The sequence below is a fragment of the Macrobrachium nipponense genome, chromosome 18 (genome assembly GCF_015104395.2).
Source record: "Macrobrachium nipponense isolate FS-2020 chromosome 18, ASM1510439v2, whole genome shotgun sequence".
NCBI classification, from domain to species: Eukaryota; Metazoa; Arthropoda; class Malacostraca; order Decapoda; family Palaemonidae; genus Macrobrachium; species Macrobrachium nipponense.
Window position 1 is genome coordinate 49,725,277 of NC_087211.1, and position 25,000 is coordinate 49,750,276.

The window sequence follows — 25,000 nt, forward strand, 5'->3', positions numbered from 1 at the left end:
AACTAGCAGTTGGAGAGAAGAGGTAGGAACAGCCATCGCCTTGCGGCGATGGCCCTCTCGAGTCTGGGAAAACGTATCGTCAGGAGAAAACGTTTTTTCCCCGCGGAGGGTTACGAACTCTCACTGTAGGTAAGGGTCTGCCGCCACTGTGAACGTCGTCTGGGTGGGGCTGATCGAACACCTGACAGGAAGAGAGCCGATACCGTCCTCCACGACTCATTCCAGTCCTCGTCGAGGTCGAAACCTCTCAGGAGGACCGAAGGAGTATTCAAATACGGTGTCCGAAGACACGTAGAAACGCCGCTGTCGCAGTAGAGGAGGTGGAAGTAGCTTGATCGACCGGCCAGAACTGAGCCTTCTTGTCCGGAGACGAGAGACTTCTGTTCGAGACGAGAAGGATTTGGTTCGAGACAAGAATTCGGCAAGTTCCGATCGCGGCAGACCCACCGTCGGTTTGGGTTCCCTCTCGGGCCCCAAAACGACTCGAGCAGAGACGTGGGCTCTGCTGGTGGGAGCGGCAATCCTTCCGCAAGGTCTTATGCTGACGAATCAGCTTAATGACTTCTGCAAATTCCTCTGTATCTCGGGGAGTTACCGTAAGTCTTGCGGAGTAGGACCGTCCAGGTCCTCCAACAAGAACAGATCTGAGATACTCCTCCTTCATAAGGAGGAAGAGCGGCAGACCCTGACGGTCGCCTCCAGCTACTTGCGCGTATGTCCTGGTCCCCTGGGTCCTAGAACCGTGCCTGGTCCATACGGCGTCAATAGCGGGATCGCGAGCGGCGCACCCTCTCGCGATCACTCATAGGTACCTCGCTCCTCCCGGTGTAGCCCGAGGAGGTTGAAGGTACAGGAGAGGGCAGACCTGACGCTCCCCCCTAGCTCGCTGGCAGGACCAGCGTGCTTGGAGGGCTGCTGCTGATCGTCCACCCGCAGTGGCGATCGAGCAGCAGGCCTAGCCTTGACGCTCGCTCGCCTGGGCGAGAGGCTCGGCTGAGAACGTCGACGCTGATCTCTAGCGTCAGGCGAGCTGTTGCTGGTTACGTCTCCGCCCGGTCCCGATGGGAGCGGCGTCAGGTGACCTGCTAGGCTCGTTGTCGCGGTGAGACCGGCGAGCGTCCTCTCCGCGCGTCGAGCCGCTGGTACCAGCCGTGGCTGGTACTCGACGACCGCGGGGACCCCGGGGCCTTCCTCGCCTCAACCCGTGGCTGGTCAGCGACCGTCACGTCAACGAGCAGCCAGCTGGTCGCTGCGAGAGCGTCCACTGGCCTTAGCGATGAGTCGTCTGCACGGACCACTCGCCAAGTCTTTCCTGCTCCGCGCTTCGGTCTTGGCGGCGAGCGAGCTCGGAGTCAAGACTTTGGCTGGACGGTCTCCCCCGCGGGAGACCGTCCACTCGGTACTTCTCGCTAACGAGAACCGCCGGAGGCGGATCCTGGTTTAGCGGCAGAACCGCTAGAACCAGGCGAGGAAGTGCCAGCCGAAGCTGGTACGCCTCTGGTCCCCGTCTTCTTCTCCTTGGTGAAGAAGAAAAAGAACGGGCCCCTGTTCCTGAGGGAGCAGGAGGACCAGCAGAAGAGCTCCCCGAATCGCCGGAGCGAGACGGGCCCTTAGAAGGTCCTGAAGGAGCCTTCTTAGGGGGGAGGGAAAACCCGGGTTACCAGCTGGTCGCTGCAAGAGCGGCCGCTGGCCTGGCAAGAGTCACCTGAGCGTCTCTCACCAGCCTTCTGCTCCGTGCCGCGTCTTGGCGCTGAGCGAACTCTGGCGCCGAAACTTGGCTGCACGTTCCTCCCGAGGGAGAACGTACTCTGGGATCTCCTCGCGAACGAGAGACCGAGCCGAACTGGCGTAGCGGCATCGCGCTAGCACCAGGCGAGGAAGTACCAGAGCTAACCGATACTCCTCTGGTCCCCGTCTATCTCTTCCTTACGGAAGGGGAGACGGGCCCCGCTCCGAAGGAGCAGGAGGACCGAGCAGAAGGACCCCCCCGTCCCACCGAGGTGGGACGGGCCCTTAGAAGTTCCGAAGGAGACTTCTTAGGGGGGAAGGCAGCCTTCTTCTTCTTTTCGGCTTATGGGCCTTAGAAGTCGAAGGGGGAAGAGGCAGCAGCAGACGATGAAGACGAAGATGACAGCTTCCTCTTCTTACCTCTCTTCCTCGTCAGCTCACGCAGGACAGTCGTCAGGTCCTCCATCCAGGCCGGAGCCGGGGCTATTGCCGAAGCAACACGGCCCGACTGCACCTGTCCGGAAGGACCTGGGACTGGGAAGACACACCGTGGGCAGGACCAGCCATGGACATTCCACAGGAACCAGAGGCGACAGGAACAGCAACCAGGAACCAGGGAGCGACAGGAACAGCAACCAGCGGAGGCGGCCAGGAACAGCGGCCTAGCGGTTAGAACCCAGAAGGGACAGCCAAGGCCAAAGCGGGGAATCAACATCAGCGGCAGGTACGGCAGGCCCAGCGATCGCCTCTAGAATCATCGGCACGCCAGCGGAACCTGGGTCCTGGCGGCCGGTCCAGGGGCGAGCTGCTGGAACAGCGGAAGTCTGGGGCAGGCAACACGAAGAAAACAGCGGCGGCGGCAACCCCACCCTCGGTACGGCTGCGGCCCTAGTAGCGGCAGACGGCGTCATCGACACAGCATGGGGAGTGTAGACCAGGAGGGGGGGGAGCAGCATAAGCGGCCGTGGTAGTAGTGGAGACCGCCCCAGACCTCGCTAGACGCTGCAGCAGCCCGTGGATGCTAGGCACGCCCTGCCTCCGCGGTGGTCCATACCTGTCCAAGGTCGTCTCCCACGGATGTAGCACCTGCGGTAACATAGATAGATTAGTAAGAGGGGTTCCCTCATGCACGGAGGGAAGACATGCCCCACCCGAACGCAAGGAAGACCCAAATACAAAATACAACGAAGAAGCTGAGCGGGGGGCAGGAAGGAAGACGAAGAATCGGATACCAAGGGAGTCGCGGGAGAGCTTTCCGACGACTTCCTGGCAGACCTTCGCTTCCCCACTACCCCGCACAGCAGTGAAAAGTAATATTGAAAATGAAACAGAATACTGCCCTTGCGATTCACTTCATAGAACTTAAAGGGGGGGGGGAAAAGATCAATTCCCGGGTAAGAACGGAAACTTGATCCAATAATTATGATGCTATCATAAAATATATGAAAATGAAACAGAATACTGCACTTGCGATTTCATTTTCACATAAAAAAATCGTAAGGATCAATTCCCGGGTAAGAACGAAAATTGATCCAAATTAAATTTCATGCAACTAAATAAATGAAAATGAAAAGAATATTGCAATTGTGAATCCACTTTCATTGCGTTCTATTATACAAAATTAAAAGGCTCGTGCCGAGCGCAATCACACTCTCGGTAACGAACGCACAGGACAAAAATATAATGAAAAGAGTACTTACATTTTTCAATTACACACTTTCGCCCAAAATACATGACTCGGCGCGAGCGCGCCCGCCCTCGGCACCGAGACATAATTCAAGGGTTCAATTCATGAAAAGAGAGGAAATCGCCGCATCTACGGCGATAACTCCATGTTGGTTCATAATTAAGTAATGAAAATGAAAACAGTGTACTTACAGTTTCATTTCAAGTCAAACAAACATTAGTAGAAAACAACAAATATAAACAAAGCATACGACGATGAAGCGGGCAGAGAGCGATGACGAACACGTCCTTCACACCCGCGGCCGAAAGCAAAAGTGATTTGTTTACCTCCCAGTCGCGCGGCGCGCGACTGTCGGACAAGCAGTTAACTACCGTTCTCCCCTTGTTCGAAGCTTACGACCGTTCCAGCTGCCGCTAGCTACTTCCTATTGTTAAAGGACCGATGGTTTGTATTACGTATCGGAACAAACCAAAGATCAATGTACATCACCAAAGGTCAAATAGATAATCCTCGGCCAACGAGAAAAGAATTCCAATGCAGGAGGTACCAACAACGATGTTGTTGCTACCGGCGACAGAAAAATTCTGGTTAGAAAACGGGAATGGTTCCTATTCCCGCCACCCAGCGGCGGGAGTGGGCTGGTCACCTGACCTACCTGTCGCGTGTGCCGCGAGTTTTGAATTCTGTCGGGACGTCAGAGACTATAGCTAAGTATATATCTGCCGGGGAAGTTGCATGTACAAAAACACTTTATTTACAGGTACAGTAACGGTTAGGTTAAGTACTGAATGGTCCAAATTGTTGTATTTCATTGTTTATTGGTCAATTTAGCTTTATTATAAAATTTACTGTGGTGTTTTTCTAGGGCTTGGAATGACTTAGGCAATTTACATGTAAAATGTAGTTCTAGATACGAAAACATCAGGTTACGAAGGCCGCTTCAGAACAGATTAATTTCGTAACCTGATGCACTACTGTAAGAGCCTAGCATGTGGTGACAATTGCAAATCTGTTACCAAAATGTAGCAAGTATATTTTAGTATACTACTTACAAATATAACAATGGTTTACAAGTGTGTTTACACAACGGGCAAACCATTAATGTACCAATGTATATATATAATAGGTTTAAATGAGTGATAAAATAAGAAGCTCTGGCTGATAATTTCAGTGGTGGAATTTAAGGTACTACCTTTATTTTTTTATTTTTTTTTTTTATTTTGTCATATGTTCTGGTCATAAAAATGATATTGTTATAATACAATAAAGTTTCATACATACTTACCTGGCAGATATATACATAGCTAAGACTCCGTCGTCCCCGACAGAAATTCAAATTTCGCGCCACTCGCTACAGGTAGGTCAGGTGATCTACCGGCCTGCCCTGGGCGGCAGGACTAGGAACCATTCCCGTTTTCTACTCATATATTTTCTCTTCCACCTGTCTCCTTGCGGGGAGGCTGGGTGGGCCCTAATCGTATATATCTGCCAGGTAAGTATGTATGAAACTTTATTGTATTATAACAATATCATTTTCATACAATCAACTTACCTGTCAGATATATACATAGCTGATTGGCACCCTTCGGTGGAGGGTAAGAGACAGCTACTACTGGAATAGACAGGTAAACAACATCTGTTGTAGGTATAAAATAAAAACCTTGGTTCCTACCTGATAGGTGGTAGACTTCGTGGGTGTTTGTCCCGTAGTCTGCATCACCTTCAAGAAACGTTTTAGCGAGATATGTGATCTATTGCCAAGAATTCGTTGTGGGTCTGCCGAAGGGGTCTTATCCACTTACTCGGCAGAGCCTGAAAGGACTTTGTCAATGGGTGCTGATCCACTTACATGGGACAATACACCTTATTAAGGAGCACACAACCAATCCCGACCACCTGAGTCCTAACCACCATGTTAGTATTAAAAATTGCTCCGAGTTATCCCCAACTCTTCGCAACAACCGTAACTCAAACCAAATTGCACACTCACACAATAATTTTTCAAAAAATAAAAATTCATCTATTAAAAGATATCACAAGAGTTCCTTACTGAACGGAAGTGACTGGCCGCTTGTGCGGTATCTGCATTGTTCAGCAGAAAGTCTAGAACATATCTATTAGACTTAAGTCGTAAAAAAAAATTAAGGATTGTTGTCAGCTCCTGTACCCAGGATTGTGCCCGCAGACACAAAAGGACCTAAGGAAAAACATTTTTCATAGGTCACACGCACGTCCTTCAAATAGTGAGAAGCAAACACAGAATTACAGCTCCAATATGTCCCGCTTCCAAGATATTCTTCAGTGACATATTTCTCTGAAAAGAGAGAGACGTCGCCACTGCTCTCACTTCATGAGCTCTTACTCTCAGGAGTTTTAAAGAATCATCCGTGCAAGCCTTATGAGCGTCCGTAATTACGTTCCTGACAAAAAAGGCTAAAGCATTCTTAGACATAGGTCTTGATGGATCCTTCACTGAGCACCAAAGACCTTGTCTAGAACCTCCCAACTGTTCCTTTTTCTGTAAGTAAAACTTTAACGCCCTTACTGGGCAAAGAGACCTCTCCGGTTCCCTGCCGACGAGACCCGATAATCCTTTTACCTCGAAGTTTCTCGGCCAGGGATTCGAAGGATTTTCATTTTTCGCCAAGAATAATTCCTTGAAGGAACAGATGGCTGAATCTATATTGAACCCGACTTTGTCACTAAGGGCGTGCAGTTCACTAACTCTTTTCGCCGTCGCCAGTGACAAAAGCAAATAAACATTTTCTCGTATATCACGAAACGAGGCCAAATGTAGGGGTTCAAATCTCTCTTGAAGCCAAGAACTTCAGCACTACGTCTAGATTCCAGTTAGGGGGAGAAGTAATCATAGACTTCTTGGTCTCAAAAGACCTAATCAGATCATGTAAGAGTCGTTTATCGTTTCCCAAATCTAGGGCCTCTTATTCCTAAAGAACCGGCCGATAGCATACTCCTATAGCCCTTTATCGTGGCTACGGAGAGCTGCGATTCTTCTCTCAGAAATAACAGAAAATCAGCTATTTCTGTTGCAGAGGTACTGGAGGAGGACAACTTCTTCGACTTACACCACCTTCTAAAAAACTTCCCACTTGGATTGGTAAACCCGGATAGTGGAAGTTCTCCGGGCTCTAGCGATCGAGCTTGCTGCTTTGCTAGAAAAGCCTCTCGCTCTGACAAGTCTTTCGATAGTCGAAAGGCAGTCAGAGCGAGAGCGGGGAGGTTTTGATGAAACCTCTCGAAGTGTGGTTGTCTGAGAAGATCCTTCCTTTGTGGAAGGGATCTGGGGAAGTCTACTATCCACTCCAGTACCTCTGGGAACCACTCTTGAGCTGGCCAAAAGGGGGCTATCAGGGTCATTCTTGTCCCCTTTGAAGTCACAAACTTCCTGAGCACTTGCCCCAGAATCTTGAATGGGGGAAATGCGTAAACGTCTACCTGAGACCAATCTAGCAGGAAGGCGTCTACTGCTAGAGCTCTGGGATCTTCCACTACTGAACAGAAGACTTCCAGTCTCTTCGAGAGGAACGTGGCAAAGAGGTCGACATGAGGAGTCCCCCAAAGAGACCAGAGATTGCGGCAAACGTCTGAGTGGAGGGTCCATTCGGTATGAAGGACCTGGTTCCTCCTGCTCAGCTGTCCGCTCTCACGTTCCTTACTCCCTGAACGAACCTCGTCAATAGAGAGATGTTCCTTTGCGATGTCCACAACAGCAGGTCTCTTGCGAGTTCGTAAAGGGCATACGAGTGAGTACCTCCTTGCTTCCGAATGGTATGCCAGAGCGGTTGTATTGTCCGCATTCACTTGTACTATTTTGTTGCACACTAACGGTTCGAAGCTCTTTAGAGCTAGGTGTACCGCCAACAGTTTCTTTGCAGTTTATGTGCCAGGACACTTGAAGAGCATTCCAAGTGCCTGACACTTCTCTCTTTCCCAAAGTTGCTCCCCAACCTTTTTCCGACACGTCGGAAAACAATACAAGGTTTGGGCTCTGTATTTCCAGGGAAGTACCCTTGTTTTCCCTCAATGGCGTTTCATTAGATCTGGAATGGGAAAACTGTCCGAGAGGAGTCCTGTCTTCATGTTCCACGAACTTCTGAGGAAGAACTGAAGAGGACGGAGATGAAGTCTTCCTAGATGAAAGAACTGTTCGAGCGAGGAAAGGGTCCCTAACAGGCTCAACCATTCCCTCGCCGAAGTACGTTCCTTCCTTAGGAAGAGAGAGACTTTTTCTAAACCTCTCGCTAGTCTCTCTTGAGAAGGAAATACTCGAAAACCCCGAGAATCCATCCGAATCCCAGATAGACCAAGTTCTGGCTGGGGATCAGTTGGGACTTCTCGAGGTTCACGAGTAATCCTAATGTCCTTATCAGGTTTAGTGTCACAGTCAGGTCCTCCAAACACTGTTTCTCTGACTTTGCTCTGATAAGCCAGTCGTCTAGGTATAGAGATATAATGATTCCTTTCAGATGAAGCCATCTCGCCACATTTTTCAAAAGGTTCGTGAAAACCTGAGGCGCCGTAGACAGGCCGAAACACAAGGCTGCTGAATTGGAAGATCCTTCCCCCTGTCATGAAACGGAGGTACTTCTTCGACGAAGGATGGATCGGGACGTGAAAATAGGCGTCCTGGAGATCCAGAGACACCATCCAATCCCCTTGGCGAAGAGCCGCAAGGACTGAAGCAGAGGTTTCCATGGAGAACTTCTGTTTCTGAACAAACTTGTTCAGAGCGCTGACATCCAGAACTGGTTCTCCAGCCCCCTCCCCGAGGCTTTCGCAACCAAGAAAAAGACGATTTGTAAACCTGTGGGGGAGCTTTGATCCAGCACTAGTTCTATAGCTCTCTTGTCCCACATCTGATCCACCATTTGTTGAAGAGTATCTTTCAACACAGGGTCCGCTTGTAATTGGCGGACAATTCCCTCGGAGTTGACGTCAGGGGAGGATTGTCCAGGAAAGGAATGAGGTATCCCTTCTGAAGCACCGACATCGACCAAGCGTCGTGTCGATGAGAGTCCAGGCTTCCGCAAATCCCCGGAGCCTGGCACCTACTGGTGTTTGGAGGAGCGCCACTTCACTTTCCCCTTTTAAAGGGGCGGAACGAGGCTCGACCTCTCTTCTCGGTCGTTTTCCTTTTAGCGGTAACTCTAGTGGAGGGCCCTCCTCGAAAGGGCCGAACAGGAGTAGACACCCCTTTCTTTTCTCCCACCATCACTGGTCTCTTCTTCCTGGAACGATTGCAGGAGAAGATCCTGTGTCGCTTTGTCCGTCAGAGATCGGGAAATATCCCTCACCAACTGTGAAGGGAACAGAAAATCAGACCTAGGGGCGAATAACAAAAGCTGCTCTTTGCGAATGTGATACTGCTTTCGTCAAGAAAGCGCTAAAAACAGATCTCTTCTTCAAGAGACCTGCTCCAAATAAGGAAGAAACTTCCCCTGAGCCGTCCTGTACCGCCTTGTCAATACATGACAAAATTGCAAGGAGTACGTCCGGTTCTAGCCCATCAGGGGCATGAGCCTTCTTGGACATCACCCCAAGGGACCAATCTAGGAAGTTAAAGACTTCTAGAATGTGAAAAAGTCCCTTGAGGAGATGATCCAACTCTGAAAGACCCCAAGTAATCTTAGCAGTGTGAAGGCTATGTCTTCTGGATGCATCTACCAGACTGGAAAAGTCAGCTTCAGCTGAAGCTGGGAGTGTGAGACCCATATTCTCCCCAGTCTGGTACCAAATCCCTCTCTTGCCCGTAAGTCTAGCGGGAGGCATGCAAAACACTGTCCTTACTAGCTCTTTCTTAGTTAGCATCCAGCTATCCAGCGATTGCAGAGCTCTCTTCATAGAAATCGTCGGTCTCATCTTCAAGAAAGCCGACGATTTCGGCGTCTTAGAGCATGAAAAAAGTGAACGAGGCGAAGGAGGAGCGGCAGGGCATCAATGCATCTCCGTATTCCTGGAGTAGGAGAGCTGTCAAAACTTTGTAGTTAGACAGTCCTTCTTTGCCGTGAGACTCGTCCTCTGAGTCCTCTTCCAAAATCGGATCAGAAGGAGAGGCCACTTCCCGTTCCTGGTCTTCCTGTTCAAAAACTCTCTGCGGGAGACAAACTCCTAATAGGAGAGGGGCTAAGAGAGTGTAAAGAGCTCCTATGCTTGGCTGGCTCTTCGTACTTGGCTGGCTCTTCGCGCTTGGCTGGCGCCTCGCGCTTGGCTGGCGCCTCGCGCCTGGCTGGCGTCTCGCGCCTGGCTGACTCCTCTCGCTTGGCTGGCGCCTCGCGCCTGGCAGGATCCTCGCGCCTGGCTGGCGTCTCGCGCATGAACTGACTCTCGCGCTTGGCTGGCGCCTCGCCGCCTGACTGGTGTCTCGCGCCTCTCAAAGCTCTCGCCCTGACTGACGCCTCGCGCCTGGTTGGAGTCTCGCGCCTTTCTGGTGCCACATCCTTTGTATGTCAGATGCTGTCTGGCGCCTCGCGCTTGGCTGAATCCTCACGGCCTGTTGTTACCTCGCGCTCGGCTGAAGCTGCTGGTCTGGCAGACGTATCCCATCTGGGGAGTATCCTCGCGCCCTGTAAAGCGTTTCTCGCTTGTCTGACGCTCTAATCCTAGAAGACGCTTCTCGTCTGTAAGGACGCCTCGCGCTTGACTGGCGCGACGCGCTTGTCTGGCGAATCAAAATCGTCCAAAGAGTCTCTATCCGAGTAATTCTCAAAAGACTCACGTCCCACAGGAGCTCACTCCTGGCGGGAGAAGGAAGACGAGTCTTCTTGACCGGCAGTCTCACGTCTTTCTTACGAGGAGGATCCTTCGAAATAAGGACTCCTACCAAGGCGGATAGCTGTTCCTGCACCGCCAAAATGATCCTCTTGGAAGCCTCTCCTGCGTCTTCTTGAACGGGAGAGGGAGACCTCGAAGGAGTTTTGCCCACATCATGGGACGTCAAAACCCTCTTCGCCTTCTTGATGGAAGGAGGCGCTTCTTCCGAAAAGCGTTCTGGGCTTGAATCCAACACAGGATCTCTCCAGTGCCTTTTCAGGGGCCTGGACAAGTCCGAATCCTTCCACCCTCGTTTAGGAGAGGGCGAAGCGGACGAAGAGAAGCACTCTCTGAGGACCGCTTTTTCCGATAGCGGTCCTGAGCAGTCTGTCTATATACAGCACCTGCTGAAGGGACGCCTGACCGGGGGGAATTCTCCACAACCTCCGTACGGCTTTCGCTTTCCTTCTCCTCTGGGCTTGGGAGCTTGGAAGAGGTCTAGGCCTGGGAGCGTCGCAGAAGACGGTCAGACGCCCCCTCCCACAACACTGGGGACACTCACTTCACTATAATCACTTTCACAGTCCTTACCTTTCATGGTAGCCATTTTGGATCTCATCCTGTGAAGAGTAGCCTTCAGTTCAGCAATTTCCGAGGCCGAATCTGAATGTAAAGCCAGTGAGGGCCCTGATACAGAATCATAATTAAGAGAAGAGTTAGAATTATCCAAAGGCTCAATAGGCCTTGTACTACTACCCGCAATCTTAGATGCAGCCTTCTGACTCTATCCCTTTCTAACTTCTTCAAGTAAGAAGTTAGAGTCTTCCATTCCTCAACATTCAACCTCTCACACTCATGACAGGTGTTAGAAATAGAACAATCAAAACCCCTACATTTGCGACATACAGTGTGAGGATCAACCGAAGCTTTCGGTATCCTCACCTTGCAGCCTACATTCACACACATTCTCACACAAACACTTGAATCAGACATTCTTGAAGAAAAATCAAAAGCAAGTCCAAATCCAGTCCACAGTAGCGAATGCCAAACAACGATCCAGGTACGTCACCAAAAGTCCACAAAAAGATGATCAATTGTCTAGAAAAGCGAATTCCAGTCAAGAGGGGGCAGCAACGATGTTGATACCACCGGCGACAGAAAATATATGAGTAGAAAACGGGAATGGTTCCTAGTCCTGCCGCCCAGGGCAGGCCGGTAGATCACCTGACCTACCTGTAGCGAGAGGTGGCGCGAAATTTGAATTTCTGTCGGGGACGACGGAGTCTTAGCTATGTATATATCTGACAGGTAAGTTGATTGTATGAAAATATATATATATATATATATATATATATATATATATATATATATATATATATATATATATATATTATTATATTATAAATATAATATATATAAAAGAGTGATGTGTAAGCTCTTAATCACATTCCCAATATAACTGGCACCTACTATGGTAGGCAATATGTTTATGTTAAGTAAAAGCAATGATGTTTCTCCTCTTATGTTCAAGTCTAAATGGCTATAAAGTTAATAGGGAAGTTTCCTTTCATAAAATAGCAACAATCCATCCTCATATGTTCATTTATGTCACAAGTCTGAGCATTTCCTTTTTACAACATATGCCAGTTTAAGATTTTCAAGGACTGGATGATTACCGTTGAAAAGGTACATCTGATTATGATAAAAATTTATAAATGTAAAATTACGTTTGAATTACTGTTGGTACACACACGTCTGCCCTTCAATTAATTTAATAATATTTCCTGTATCTAGATGTTACATTACCAAGAGCTTTTATCATTTTAGGAATCTTCCACTACGGTCTCCAATGCCAGTGGTGGCAAGAGCCTCATAGTTTGCATCCAAACTGGTCTGGATCATCAGACTCTTGTGCTGGGAGCCTAGCTGACACTATCATGTCCCAAAGGTTGTGCGAAGGCAATATCCAAGACATTTTCACCTCCTTGTCATCACTATCTCATCTATATATGGAACTTCCATAATTTCCCTTAAGGTATGTTAGTCTATACAGCCATCTGATGCATAATATTTTTCTTCAAGCTTTATTCTCAAATGAACATTATCTTAAAGACTGATAATCTCTATCAATTAATTTTATACATCATTAATTGCTATCTGTTTATTGAATACAATCTTTCCATTGTCACCCTCTTTCCCCTCTGACACAGCGTGGATACACTTATTAGAGAGCTGATATCTCATTTAGGGTGGTTTCTCATTCTCTACATTAACATGATATTGTTATTTTACAATAAAGTTTTGTACATACTTACCTGGCAGACATATACTTAGCTTACGTCTCTGACGTCACGACAGAATTCAAAACTCGCGGCTAACGCGACAGGTAGGTCAGGTGATCTACCTTACCCGCCGCTGGGAGGCGGGTGTAAGAACCATCATACCTTTCTTGCCAGATTTTTTCTCTCTTATACCTGTCTCCTGAGGGGAGGCTGGGCGGGCCATCAATCGTATATGTCTGCCAGGTAAGTATGTACAATACTTTATTGTAAAATAACAATATCATTTTTGTACATGAACTTTCCTGTCAGACATATACTTAGCTGATTGACACCCTTGGTGGAGGGTACAAGACAGAAAAAATAACAAAGAAAAGGTAAAACAACACCTGTTGTAGGATAAACATAACCTTGTCTTACCTGTTTAGGCTGAAGACTTCATAGATACTGTTCTATTAGTCTGCATAGCCATAAGAGCTACATCGGCGAGGGCGTGACCTACAGCTGAAAAGACTCTTTGGTCTACTAATGGGACTTGATATCCGCTTACTTAGTAGAATCCAAGTCGGATCATGTCAATGGGGGTTCGCCCTCTTCTATGACAGAACCTGTCCACTACCAACGCAGGGAGCTTCAAACCAAATCCGATCACCTAACCAAACTAATGTTATTAGCATTACGAAACGAAAAAAGATGCCTACCTGCATCATTTTTCATACAACCATATGAACTCAATTACCAAAAAAAAACAAGGGGAAAAAACTACTAAGGATATGTTCCAGCTCCCTGCCCCAGCACCGAATCCGCCGATACGTACGGGCCTAACGCGAAGCACTCGTCATACGTAATACTGACGTCTTTTAGGTAGTGGTTGGCGAATACTGAATTACATCTCCAGAATGTAGTTTTCATCAGATTCTGAAGAGACATATTCTTCTTAAAGGCCAAGAAGTTGCTATTGCTCTCACTTTCATGAGCCTTGACTTTTAAGAGCTTGAAATGTTCTTCATCACAAGATCTATGTGCTTCTTTCACAACACTTCTAATGAAGAAAGACAGCGCATTTTGTCGAACAAATGGTCTGCTGGGGTCCTTTACAGAGCACCATAGTCTGTCCTCAATGCCCTTAAGGGTTTTCTTCTTCTGAAGGTAGTATTTTAAACTCCTAACAGGGCAAAGAGTTCTTTCAGGTTCTTCCCCTACTAGGGCAGACAAACCACGAACCTCAAAGCTCCTTGGCCAAGGATTTGAGGGGTTTCTCATTTTTTGCTAAAAACGAAGGAAGGAAGGAACAAACCACGGAATCTCCTTGAAACCTACCCTTCCTTCTAGGGCATGAATCTCACTAACCCTTTTAGCAGATGCTAAAGCCATGAGAAAGAGAGCTTTCCTCGTGAGATCTTTGAAGGAGGCTAAATGTGGTGGTTCAAACCTAGCGGACCTCAGGAAGCGAAGAACCACATCCAGATTCCAACTTGGAACTTCGTTCGAAGTTTTCTTGGAAGATTCAAAAGATCTTAATAGATCATGAAGATCTTTGTCATTCGAAAGATCTAAATTCCTATGTCTGAACACCGCAGCCAGCATGCTACGGTATCCTTTGATAGTAGATACTGCCAAACCGCATTTTTCTCTGAGGAAAACTAGGAAATCTGCTATCTGAGTCACAGAGGTACTGGAAGAGGAAAACTTCTTGTTCCTGCACCAACGGCGAAAGACGTCCCACTTCGACTGGTAGACTTTAAGGGTCGAAGGTCTTCTAGCTGAGGCGATAGCCTTAGCAGCTTTTGTCGAAAACCCCTTCGCTCTGACAAGACTTTTGACAGTCGAAAGCCAGTCAGATTGAGAGCGGGAGGTTTCTGTGATACCTGTCGAAGTGGGGTTGTCTGAGCAAATCTTGTCTTTGTGGAAGTGCTCTTGGAAAGTGCCACCAACCATTCCAGTACCTCTGTGAACCAATCTTGGGCGGGCCAGAACGGAGCTACTAGCGTCATTCTTGTCCTCTCCGAAGATAGCAAATTTCTTGAGGTTTGTCCTAGTACTTTGAAGGGGGGAAAGGCGTAGACGTCTAACCCCGTCCAATCTAGGAGAAACGCATCCACTGAAACTGCTCCTGGGTCTGATATCGGGGAGCAATAAAGTTCGATTCTTGCGTTCTTTGCTGTTGCAAAGAGATCGATGTGAGGTCTGCCCCATCTTCTCCACAGGTCTTGGCATACTTCTGAGTGGAGGGTCCACTCGGAAGGCAGGAGTTGATTCTTCCTGTCAGGAGATCGGCCCTGACGTTCCTTTCTAACCCTGTACGAATCAATGCGGTGAGAAGACTGATTTTCCTCGTTTGAGACCACAGCAGAAGATCCCTTGCTGTTTCGTACAGGGAGAAGGAGTGCGTCCCCCTGTTTCTTGATGTACGCCAAGGCTGTTGTGTTGTCCGAATTGACCTGCACTACTGCATTCCGGACGTGGGGTTCGAAGGCTTTCAATGCCAATCCATACTGCCATCAACTCTTTCTTGTTGATGTGCCAGGACACCTGATCCCCCTTCCAGGTGCCTGACACTTCTCTTGTCCCGAGTGTCGCTCCCCAACCTGCCTCCGATGCGTCGGAAAACAACACATGGCTGGGGTTCGGCATGTAGAGAGACATTCCTTCCACAAATCGAGTGGGTCGTTCCACCACCGAAGGTCTCTCTTGATTCCTCTTGAGATCTTGAAGGAGAACTCCAGATCTAGGGAGAGACGCCTCCAGTTCTGGTATAGGAAGAACTGTAGAGGCCTGAGATGCAACCTTCCTAGAGAAACGAATTGCTCCAGCGAGGAGAGGTGTCCCCAGCAGACTCATCCACTCCCTCGCTGTGCATGCATCTTTCTCTAGGAAGGTCGTTATTTTCTCGTAGCAACGAGCTATCCTCTCTGGCGACGGAAAAGCCCGAAAAGCCAGAGAAGCTATCCGAATCCCCAGATAGATCCTCTCTTGACTGGGGATTAATTGAGACTTCTGGAAGTTCACCAGAAGTCCCAGCGCACTTGCCAATGTAAGGGTCTTTTGAAGGTCCTCCAGACATCTTTCTTGAGACTCTGCTCTGATTAGCCAGTCGTCGAGATAAAGCGACACCCTCACTCCCTCCAAATGTAGCCACTGCGCCACGTTCTTCATTAACCCCGTGAAAAACTTGGGGTGCAGTTGATAGGCCGAAGCACAAGGCCTTGAATTGGAAGATGTTTCCTCCCATCATGAATCGTAGATACTTCCGTGAAGAAGGATGGATCGGCACATGAAAGTAAGCGTCCTGAAGGTCTAGAGACACCATCCAGTCCCCTGGACGAAGAGCCGCTAACACTGAGGAAGTTGTCTCCATGGCGAACTTCCTCTTTTCCACAAAGACGTTCAGGGCGCTTACATCCAACACCGGTCTCCATCCTCCTGAGTTCTTCGGAACTAGGAACAGTCTGTTGTAAAAGCCCGCAGAGCGGGGATCTTTCACTAGTTCTATAGCCTCCTTCTCTAGCATGAGATCTACTGCTAGAGAAAGAGCTTGATTCATGATGGGGTCCTTGTACTTGGCTACCAACTCCCTCGGAGTTGTCGTCAATGGTGGTCTTGACGAGAAGGGAATGAGGTATCCTTTCTGACAATCGATAGGGACCAATTGTCCGCCCCTTTGTGGGCCCAGACGTCGGCAAATTTCAGTAGTCTGGCACCCACTGATGTCTGGAGTCCTTGACCGCTATTTCTTCCTCTGACTGACTTCGAGAAGGTTTTACCTCTCTTAAAAGGTCTAGTCCCTCTGGTTGCAGAACCTCTGACAGCGGGTCCTCCTCGAAAGGGCTCCTGTCTCAGAGGAGTCTCTTTCTTGGTCTTGGGTTGGAAGACAGAGCGAGGTTTCCTGGCCGCCTGGGCTAACATGTCCTGAGTAGCCTTAGCTGAAAGGGCACTCGAGACATCCTTGGAATAATTTTCTTGGGGAACAGAAGAGGAGAGAGTTGAGCATACAAGAGCGATGCCCTTTGTGCATGAGACACTGCCTTCGTGAGAAACGAACAGTAGACCGACCGTTTCTTAAGCACTCCAGCTCCAAACAGTGAGGAGACTTCACTCGATCCGTCATCTCACTGCTTTATCCATGCAAGTGAGTACACAGTTAAGATCTTCAGGAGACAGAGCATACTGGGGTCTTGGTCTTATTAGCCAGCACACCTAAAGACCAATCAAGGAAGTTGAAAAACTTCCAGGACTCGGAACATTCCCTTCAGTAAGTGGTCAAGTTCGTTCATTCCCCACGTAGTCTTGGCGGACAAGAGGGCGGAACGACGAGCAGCATCCACTAATGAAGAGAAGTCCGAGTCGCAGACGAAGGGAGAGCGAGGCCTAAAGGTTCTCCCGATTCGTACCGAATCCCCAATCTGCCGGTCAGTTTAGACGGAGGGAAAGAAAAAACCGTCTTCCCTTTCTCTTCCTTCGAAAGGAGCCATTCTCCAAAACCTCTCAGCGCCTTCTTCATGGAAACAGTAGGTTTCATCCTAACACAAGACGAAACCTTCGACGTCTTCGAAGTGGAGAATAACGAAAGAGGAGAAGGGGGAGCCACAGGAGAAAGGATATCTCCAAACTCTTGCAGGAGTAACTCTGTAAGTTTCTTATAGGAGGAAACTGAGGCGTCTTTTGTTCCTTCTTCTTCTGAGGGGTCCTGTTCCTCCTGAGCCGAAGAGCCTTCCTGATCCTTAGAGGCGCGGACTATTCTTAAAGGAGTCTCTAGAGGCAGATAGACGTATACGTCTTGGCAGACAATGCTTCAGGCAAGTGTCTACTTGCAACATCCTTCTTGTCTGGAGGAGTGCGTTTCCCAGATCCTTGAAGCCTAATAGGAGTCAGGCGGCAGTCAGGTGCAGAGCGCCTGTTTGAAGAAGAAATTCTATCAGGCTCTTGGCGCCTATCCAAAGGAGAGCGGCTACCAGGCGAACTGCGCCTGTCATACGAAAAGCGCCTACCAGGCTCTTGGCGCCTGAACCGAGGCGAGAGAATTTCTGGCGACGAGCGCCTACTAGGTGAGCGCCTACCAGGGGAGAAGCGCCTGCTAGGCTCTCGGCGCCTGACTCGAGGCGAGTAAAAGTCAGGAGAAGAGCGCCTGCCAGGCGAAACGCGCCTAACAAGCTCTTGACGCCTGTCCAGCGAAAAGCGCCTGTCCGATTTAGGGCGCTTGTCAGCCGGAGAGTGGAGGCGAGACGAGGAGCGGCTACGAGGTGAGTAGTGCCTACTAGGCTCTTGGCGCCCGTCAAGGGGAGCGATCCTGTCTCGAGAAGAGCGTCTGTAGGGTGAGGATCTCCTACGCGCAGTTTGCTCCTTGTCTGAAGGAGAAACTTGTCTGTCAGGCGAATGTCGCTTATACGCAGATTTGATCTTGTCCGAAGCAGAGAGCCTCCTGCGAGAATCCGAACGAACAGTTGAGCGCGCCTCTTCCGTCGAAAAGCGAGAGTCAGGAGAGGGGAGCTTTGGACTTCTTTACAGGAAGCGAGATGTCCTTCCTGCGCCGAGAAGACCCGTAAAGAGAGCCAGCCAGAGCCGAAATCTGCGCCTGAAGGTTAGCCAACACCCTTGCAGGAGAACTCACAAACATCGTGGAACAGGAGAAGAGGCTCGATCTCCGCTCGGTGAACGATACTCCTGAGATATCTTACGCTTCTTCGCTTCCACCTCAGGCTCTTCCGAAAAAACTTCAGGGCTGGAAGGGCGGGCGCAGGGAGCATTCCAGGCTCTCTTCGAAGGGCGCGAGGCTTCCGAAGAGCTCCATCCTCTTTTAGGAGAAGGCGAAGGCGACGACGAGAAGCACTGGCGCAAAATTTCTCTCTTGGAGTGATCCAAGGTAGCCTGGGAACGATCAACAGGAACTACCGAGGGGACGCCTGACCGTTGGGGATGCTCCCTAACCTTCCTGCGGCTTTCGACTTTCCTCCTCCACTGGGACTGGGAGTCTGGAAGAGGTCTAGGCCTGGAAGCATTAGGGCGCCGATCAGCCGCACCCTCCACTGCACTGGGTTCACTGCACAAATCACTATTGGAATCCCTCTTACCTTCTAGTTGCTTGATTTTCCTCTCCATACTGCGAATGGTGGCTTTCATTGAGGCCACTTCCGAAGGCGTATCTTCGGCTTCGGTGCAGGGAGCAGGAGCTGAAACTGACAAAGGAGCTACTTCTAAAATAGGATTATCTACATCCAACTCGCTAATACGAGATCTACTACTGCTCCTGGAAGAAGCTTTCCTAACTTTATCCTTTTCAAGCTTCCTCAAGTAGGAAGACAAAGACTTCCATTCATCCTCATTCAGCTTTTCACATTCATTACAAGGGTTATTAAAGGTGCATTCATTCCCTCTACACTTCAAACATACCGTGTGAGGGTCTACCGAAGCTTTCGGTAGCCTCACCTTACAATCAGTCATACAACAAACTCTAAACATAGCAGTTTTCTTAGTATCAACATCAGACATCATGAATCCAAGAAAAATCCAAAGAAAAGTCCAATAACTGTCCACAAATCGCGAAAGCCAGGCCAAAAGATCAGGTACTTCACCAAAAGTCCGTAGAAACAATCCAGGGCGAAAACGAGAAAAGAATCCAACTGTCAAGAGGTACCGACAACAGGTGTGGTCGACACCGACGACAGAAAAAATCTGTCAAGAAAGGTATGATGGTTCTTACACCCGCCTCCCAGCGGCGGGTAAGGTAGATCACCTGACCTACCTGTCGCGTTAGCCGCGAGTTTTGAATTCTGTCGTGACGTCAGAGACGTAAGCTAAGTATATGTCTGACAGGAAAGTTCATGTACAAAAAGGATACTTTTTTGCTGAGTATGTATAAGGTCACAAATAGTTTGTATGAAAAACATTTATTTCTTCAAGTATATTTTTAAAAATGTTAACCATGAACTGGAGAAGTGGTGTTAAACTTTATGTACATAATCCGTACTGCATGACACCTAAAATAGACTTGGAGATACCTAATAAATTGCCAAATCCTAATTCAAACTTAGCAGTACTCAAAGTGACCCATGTGTTACTATATACTTTGAGTACAAAGACAGAAATGATACAAAACTATGATCACTTTACCTTATAGTCTACAAGTTTTTTTGGGATTGCTTGATTGAAGTGATTTTTGAAATGATATTTAAAGCCAGTCTTTGGTGACTCTGGAGTGTTCGTAGGAAGAGTAGAAGGTTCAGATGATGATTCAGACTGCATCAGTTCCTCTAATGTTGGTCGAAACTCCTTCAGGTTCTCGAGCTTGAAAGTTTCCTAAAAGAAAATATATGTAAAATAACCCTATAATAATTATGTAAAACAACCTGAATATACATAAAAGGAAAATGTAGTTCTATATGAGCAAAATGTAGATATGCATGTCAAATACTAAAAAATGAAAGAGGGTTTACAAAAAAGGTATACTAATTAGTAACCGAAAGATTATACTACAGTGATGTAAAACAAGTTAGACCATCCACTTATGGTTAAGATATCAAGAGGAAAAGTAAAGAACAATATGTAGGTGCTTTTAGTGGCTTTTATTTAGAATTTGGTCCAAAAGAAATGTTGTTTGAAAAAAATTTAATATATTTATATATATAGATATATAATATAAGGATCTAAAATAGAAATATATAGATTTAGAATTTTATATATATATATATATATATAAGAAAAAAATAATAGATATTTATTTAATATATAGAATATACTAATATATACTAGATAATATATATAGATAATATTAATATATACTATATATATATAGTGTATTATATATACTAATAATAATATATATAATATATATTAATATATATATCTATATATATTAATATATAATATATATATTACTATACATTATACACATATATGAATCATGCAGGAAGTTTAGTGAATTCATTGATACTATATAAGATTATCAAAAAAACATATCTGCTGCTCACAGAAGATTCAGAAAAGAGAAATCCAGTTAAAAATGAGGCTTATATTTCTAAATAAGCAAATCACTTGTATTTTTATTTATCTGCTCATGTGGTGAACAATTGCTTATGAGAATGATAAAGGGTTCCATTAAAACAAACATCACAAAAGGTGGCATTGTTACCTTGGCAACTTAAATAGATCTATGGCACTGTTACCTTGGCAACTTATATAGATCTATGGCACTGTTACCTTGGCAACTTAAATAGATCTATGGCGCTGTTACCTTGGCAACTTAAATAGGTCTATGGCATTGTTACCTTGGCAACTTAAATAGATCTAAAGTGTCTTCAAGAGATGTAACTTGGTAATTATTGCATAAAAATTGCCTTCAGCTTCACTTATAAGAAATACAGTTGCTTTATAAAATAACTGTGATCATGAAAGGATGAAATCTCAAGTTTATGGAATTCTGTATGTAAAATCCAGCTTTGGAAGAGCAGAATTAATAAATTATTTTTTATATAAATACCATCCCATTAAATTTAAACTCACCTTAATCATTTCTTTCATAGTAGGAGACCGATGACTTTCTTCAGGGCTTGGGGGCAACTGTAAAGGAGGGGTACTAGGTGGTTTCTCAGGCTGTGGAGGTGTGCGTTCTGAGGAAGCATTTGAATTTGCTGAAGCTACTGAAAAGACAGACAGCCTGGAAGATATGTTTGAAGAAATCCCAGAGAGCAAATCATTGGAGGTGTGAAGGGCAGATCGGAGACGTGTTCTGAGGAAACCACTGCCCGTTTCATTTGTAGTAGCCGTCATTTTGTTTGGCTGGCAAAAAATAACAATCTTACTAAATTGAGAGCTTTTGGTCGGAGTACTGCAAATGTGCCCATATTTGGCCCTTACCATATAATATTTCCCATTTTAGTTCATGCATGCCAGTCATTCTATGATTACTAATGCTAAATGCAAGAATTTTGTGGGGGGAAGGGGGTGATATTGTGGAACTTACCAGGTTATTCTAATACTAGCATAAACATCTGGGGAGAAAGACCATGAGCATGTGTGATTATAGGAAACTGTCAAGTATAAGAACCATTTTTAGGCCATCAGACATTTAACCTACTTCTGTCTGAGTTGTCAGTTTGGATGACTGTTACATCAGATTAAACCTAACAGTATTCCAGAATATAAAAACAAGAGCTTTGACTTCCTATATATTCCCAGAAAGTGTAGCATATGGAGTTAAACATGCTGTCTAGGCTTTAATGTTTCACTATCTCAGGCTTTAAAGGTTGAGCAACACTTACAAAACAGGCAAATATCACTATACTAAATAACAACAAACCAAAGTAAGCTATATAAGTGTGAAAATGTAAATTAACTGCATTTCTTAGTAGATCTAAGCCCTTATACTGTGGCGAAATAGACTGCGGCAGTTGACGTTTTTCTATAGAATATTACCTCCTGAACAAGAATTTAAAGTAATATTTTTTTGGCTGGCTGTAATTAACCTGTAATTTACCTTTGAACTCTATCCTACGGTAAGGGGGACCGATGGGAATGCGGGGTTTTGGGCGGGGTAAAACACTTGGGAGAATTACGCCTTAAACTGTATCCATAGGAAAGCGGGGGTTATGGGTGGGGTAAAACACTTTGGGGAAGGTTTTGCCGTGTTATTGTGTTATTTCCTTTTATTTATGCCATTTGAAACATGAAATAAAAGCTGAAATAAAGCGATAAATAAACCGATAATGGAGCTGTTACATAGCCAAAATCCACCTATTACTACTGCTATTACGACGCAGAATCCTACTGCGCATGCGCCATGTTATAGGACACTAAGGAGAGCTTTTGTTTTAGTCACCAACTCCTTATATATGTTACACTTCTAAGCTTGCCTTCCTTTAAGGAGGGGTACAGCCTTCCTTTACGGGCGGGGTACGGCTCCCCCAGTCAGGTAACACATTCTTCTAGGTTAGGTTGGTTAGTTTAGTATCATAACCTAGCTATATGTTACACTCCCTATTGGTTATGTATCCCACGCCCCCTACCAGAATTCAAATATGGCGGTTTGTTTACGTTTCTTGACCCCGAACCAAAACTTCAAAGATTGTTCAGTTGAAGTAGACTGTGGCAGTTAACGTTTTCCTATGTTATTTTACTTACTTTACAAGAACTTAAGGTAATATTTTGCCGGTCGCCTGTAACTAATCTATTATTTACCTTTGAACTCTGTACATCGGTACATCGCACCCCTTCTACTATCATGTAGTCTTCAAGAGTAAATTACAGTTTAATTACAGTTGGCCGAATAAATATTACTTTAAATTCTTGTTCAGTAAGTAAAATTACACAGGAAAACGTCAACTGCCATAATCTACTTTACCGCAGAATGAGGCCTTAGAATTACCTATTTCTTTAAAAGTACATTAAAAAATCAATGGCAGACTATAAACTACATTAGTTTGATAATAGCTGGAAAGAGCAGACAAAAATACCCTGAATATAAAAATATTTAGTGTGAAACTTACAGAGTTATAAAATGCAGCATCTGCATCTCAGGGGTAACACTAAGCACTGTAGCCGTCTACTATGACTTGACCTATCCTAAGCATCCTTATTATAGTAAGCACAGCTGCTAGAGGGGACTTCACCATCACCTACCACAGAAAGCGCAGTCATCATATACAGTCTCAAATAAAGCTAGGCATAAAAACAGCATCTGCTCTCTCATGAATTAACATTTTACTAGTCGTAAACCTAACCTTACCTGTTTATTACCTAGCTTAGAAATAGGGTAGTTAGGCGGCTGGGCCAGAGCTTCAGAAATGGCAGACTTCTTGTAGTTAACTAGTGCTTGGCCTTATCTGTCTTAGGAAACAGACCACGTGTCCACATGCACCAAAGGCTAGGCAGAAGATTATAATTTTATCATTGGAGATAAACTACTAGCTCTCATCTCTTGGCAGGCCAGGCTCGCTGCACTTGATAGGCCAGGCTACCGGTAGAAGCAGGTACAGCCTACTCTAATGAAGGTGATGTTTGCTTGCAGATACGATGTCCCCGCCGCATTTGTTTACAAATTTGAGTTGGCACAGCCTTCTAACCCATTTCTCCTTCTTTAAAAAAGCCGCTTGGATCACGTTCACCTCTGCTGATAACGCAAGTATTAGGCCATCATCGCTCTCCCCCGGAAATCCTAAGAACAGCTGACCAACTTGACAGCTACAGAGCAGGCGCGACTTCTTATGCAGCAGTTAGCATCGTCTGCTGCACTGCCCCTTCAAAGGATAATCAGGAAAAATCACTCGAAACTAGGTTAAAATTAAAATATTCTCTATTAGATGATTCTTTGTCTAAAAATGTACACAAAAAGATAAAATTTGTATTTATATGTTATATATCACGTAAATAAAACTCCTAAAATGAAGAAAGAACGATCTTATTTAAGTAATTAAATGATTTGATTTTAGTTCCTGATAAATGTTGGGGAAAACACACACCATTACGTCTGGCAGGGTAGCAAAATAATGTTTGTCTTATAATTTTATCATTTAAGAACTTAACAGGCTGGTCAAACTAACACTATGAGTCAATAGCATTAAAATATAAGATGGAATAATTATGTGGTTATACGTGCAGAGTATATAGTAAAAAAATGTGTCCGCTGTGTTGGATTTGTGGCGTACGAGAGATTTTTCCCGCAGCGTGCCTTTGTCCGGTTCGGTTTACTTGTATTTATGGATAGTAAAAAATTGCTAATTATTAACAATTAATTGAGTGAAAACAAGTTTCAAATGATAAAATAAAGTAAATTTATATAATTTTGGCAACTGATTCATAATTGTATAAATAACATACTTTTACTTTTAATACAATCCGAACACATATAAAATATAATAAAGGATTTCGAACGGCGACAATGTTAGTTGTAGAATAAACTGTGCATTGTAAAGATCTGTGTGAATTTTGTCTCGTTTGTAATGCTTTAATGCCTCATATTTTATATTGCTATGGGTAAGTCTTTGTCGTAGCGAGTTTTAAACTGTATGGCTATTGCTTTAGCGACAGGTTTTCTTAATGAGGTATTGTGAAATACCCCAAAGTTAAGCATTATGACACCTGCTATCATGACAGGTGTCAGTACCCAGTAATTGAAACAAGGAACCTTGAGAATACCTGGGTAGTGGATTCATTGTGCCTATTCCTACGGATTGATGACTTATTACTGATCACTAATTTGAGTATTTGTCATATTGTATGGACTCTGATTATGCGTTCGAGTGCAATTATGCCCAAGAACGCAGCACAGTCGCAAAATCGTAGTTGTTACTGTCGAAGCTATTGTTTAGTACCGGTAGGCTTAACTGCCGTTGGGTATTCTTAAATAGGTGATTGACTTAGCGGTGCTTTATTTCATATTTGTCTATTGCCTAGGAACGGTTATTTGTTGTTAAGTTCATATTAAACTGCATGCGTTTGTCAATAAATAACGCGATTTTTCATCTAATGACAACGTTTACGTTAAGCCTAGTAACAATTCATACGGGTAGATCATGCCTAAGAATAATGGCGATTGATAATTAAC

At 45.8% G+C, this 25,000-nt stretch overlaps 2 protein-coding genes across 8 annotated transcripts in view; both read right to left on the reverse strand.

Annotated features, from left to right (window-relative positions):
* The window catches only part of LOC135197036 (CD2-associated protein-like), a 434,027-nt gene that overhangs the window by 365,649 nt on the left and 43,378 nt on the right, over window positions 1-25,000 (reverse strand). The window lies entirely within an intron of this gene.
* On the reverse strand, window positions 19,524-23,672 carry LOC135196754 (uncharacterized). Of its 3 annotated transcripts, XM_064223562.1 has the most exons (4): window positions 23,183-23,672; window positions 22,944-23,072; window positions 20,962-21,237; window positions 19,524-19,758 (listed from the first exon to the last, which is right to left on the reverse strand). In XM_064223562.1, the coding sequence occupies exons 3-4, from the start codon at window positions 21,226-21,228 to the stop codon at window positions 19,564-19,566; spliced, it is 462 nt and encodes a 153-aa protein (XP_064079632.1). In that variant the 5' UTR covers window positions 21,229-21,237; window positions 22,944-23,072; window positions 23,183-23,672; the 3' UTR covers window positions 19,524-19,563. The 3 variants fall into 3 exon arrangements, with proteins under 3 accessions (XP_064079632.1, XP_064079633.1, XP_064079631.1); XM_064223563.1 differs by lacking the exon at window positions 22,944-23,072 and having other exon boundaries at window positions 19,525-19,758; window positions 23,194-23,672; XM_064223561.1 differs by lacking the exon at window positions 22,944-23,072 and having other exon boundaries at window positions 19,529-19,758.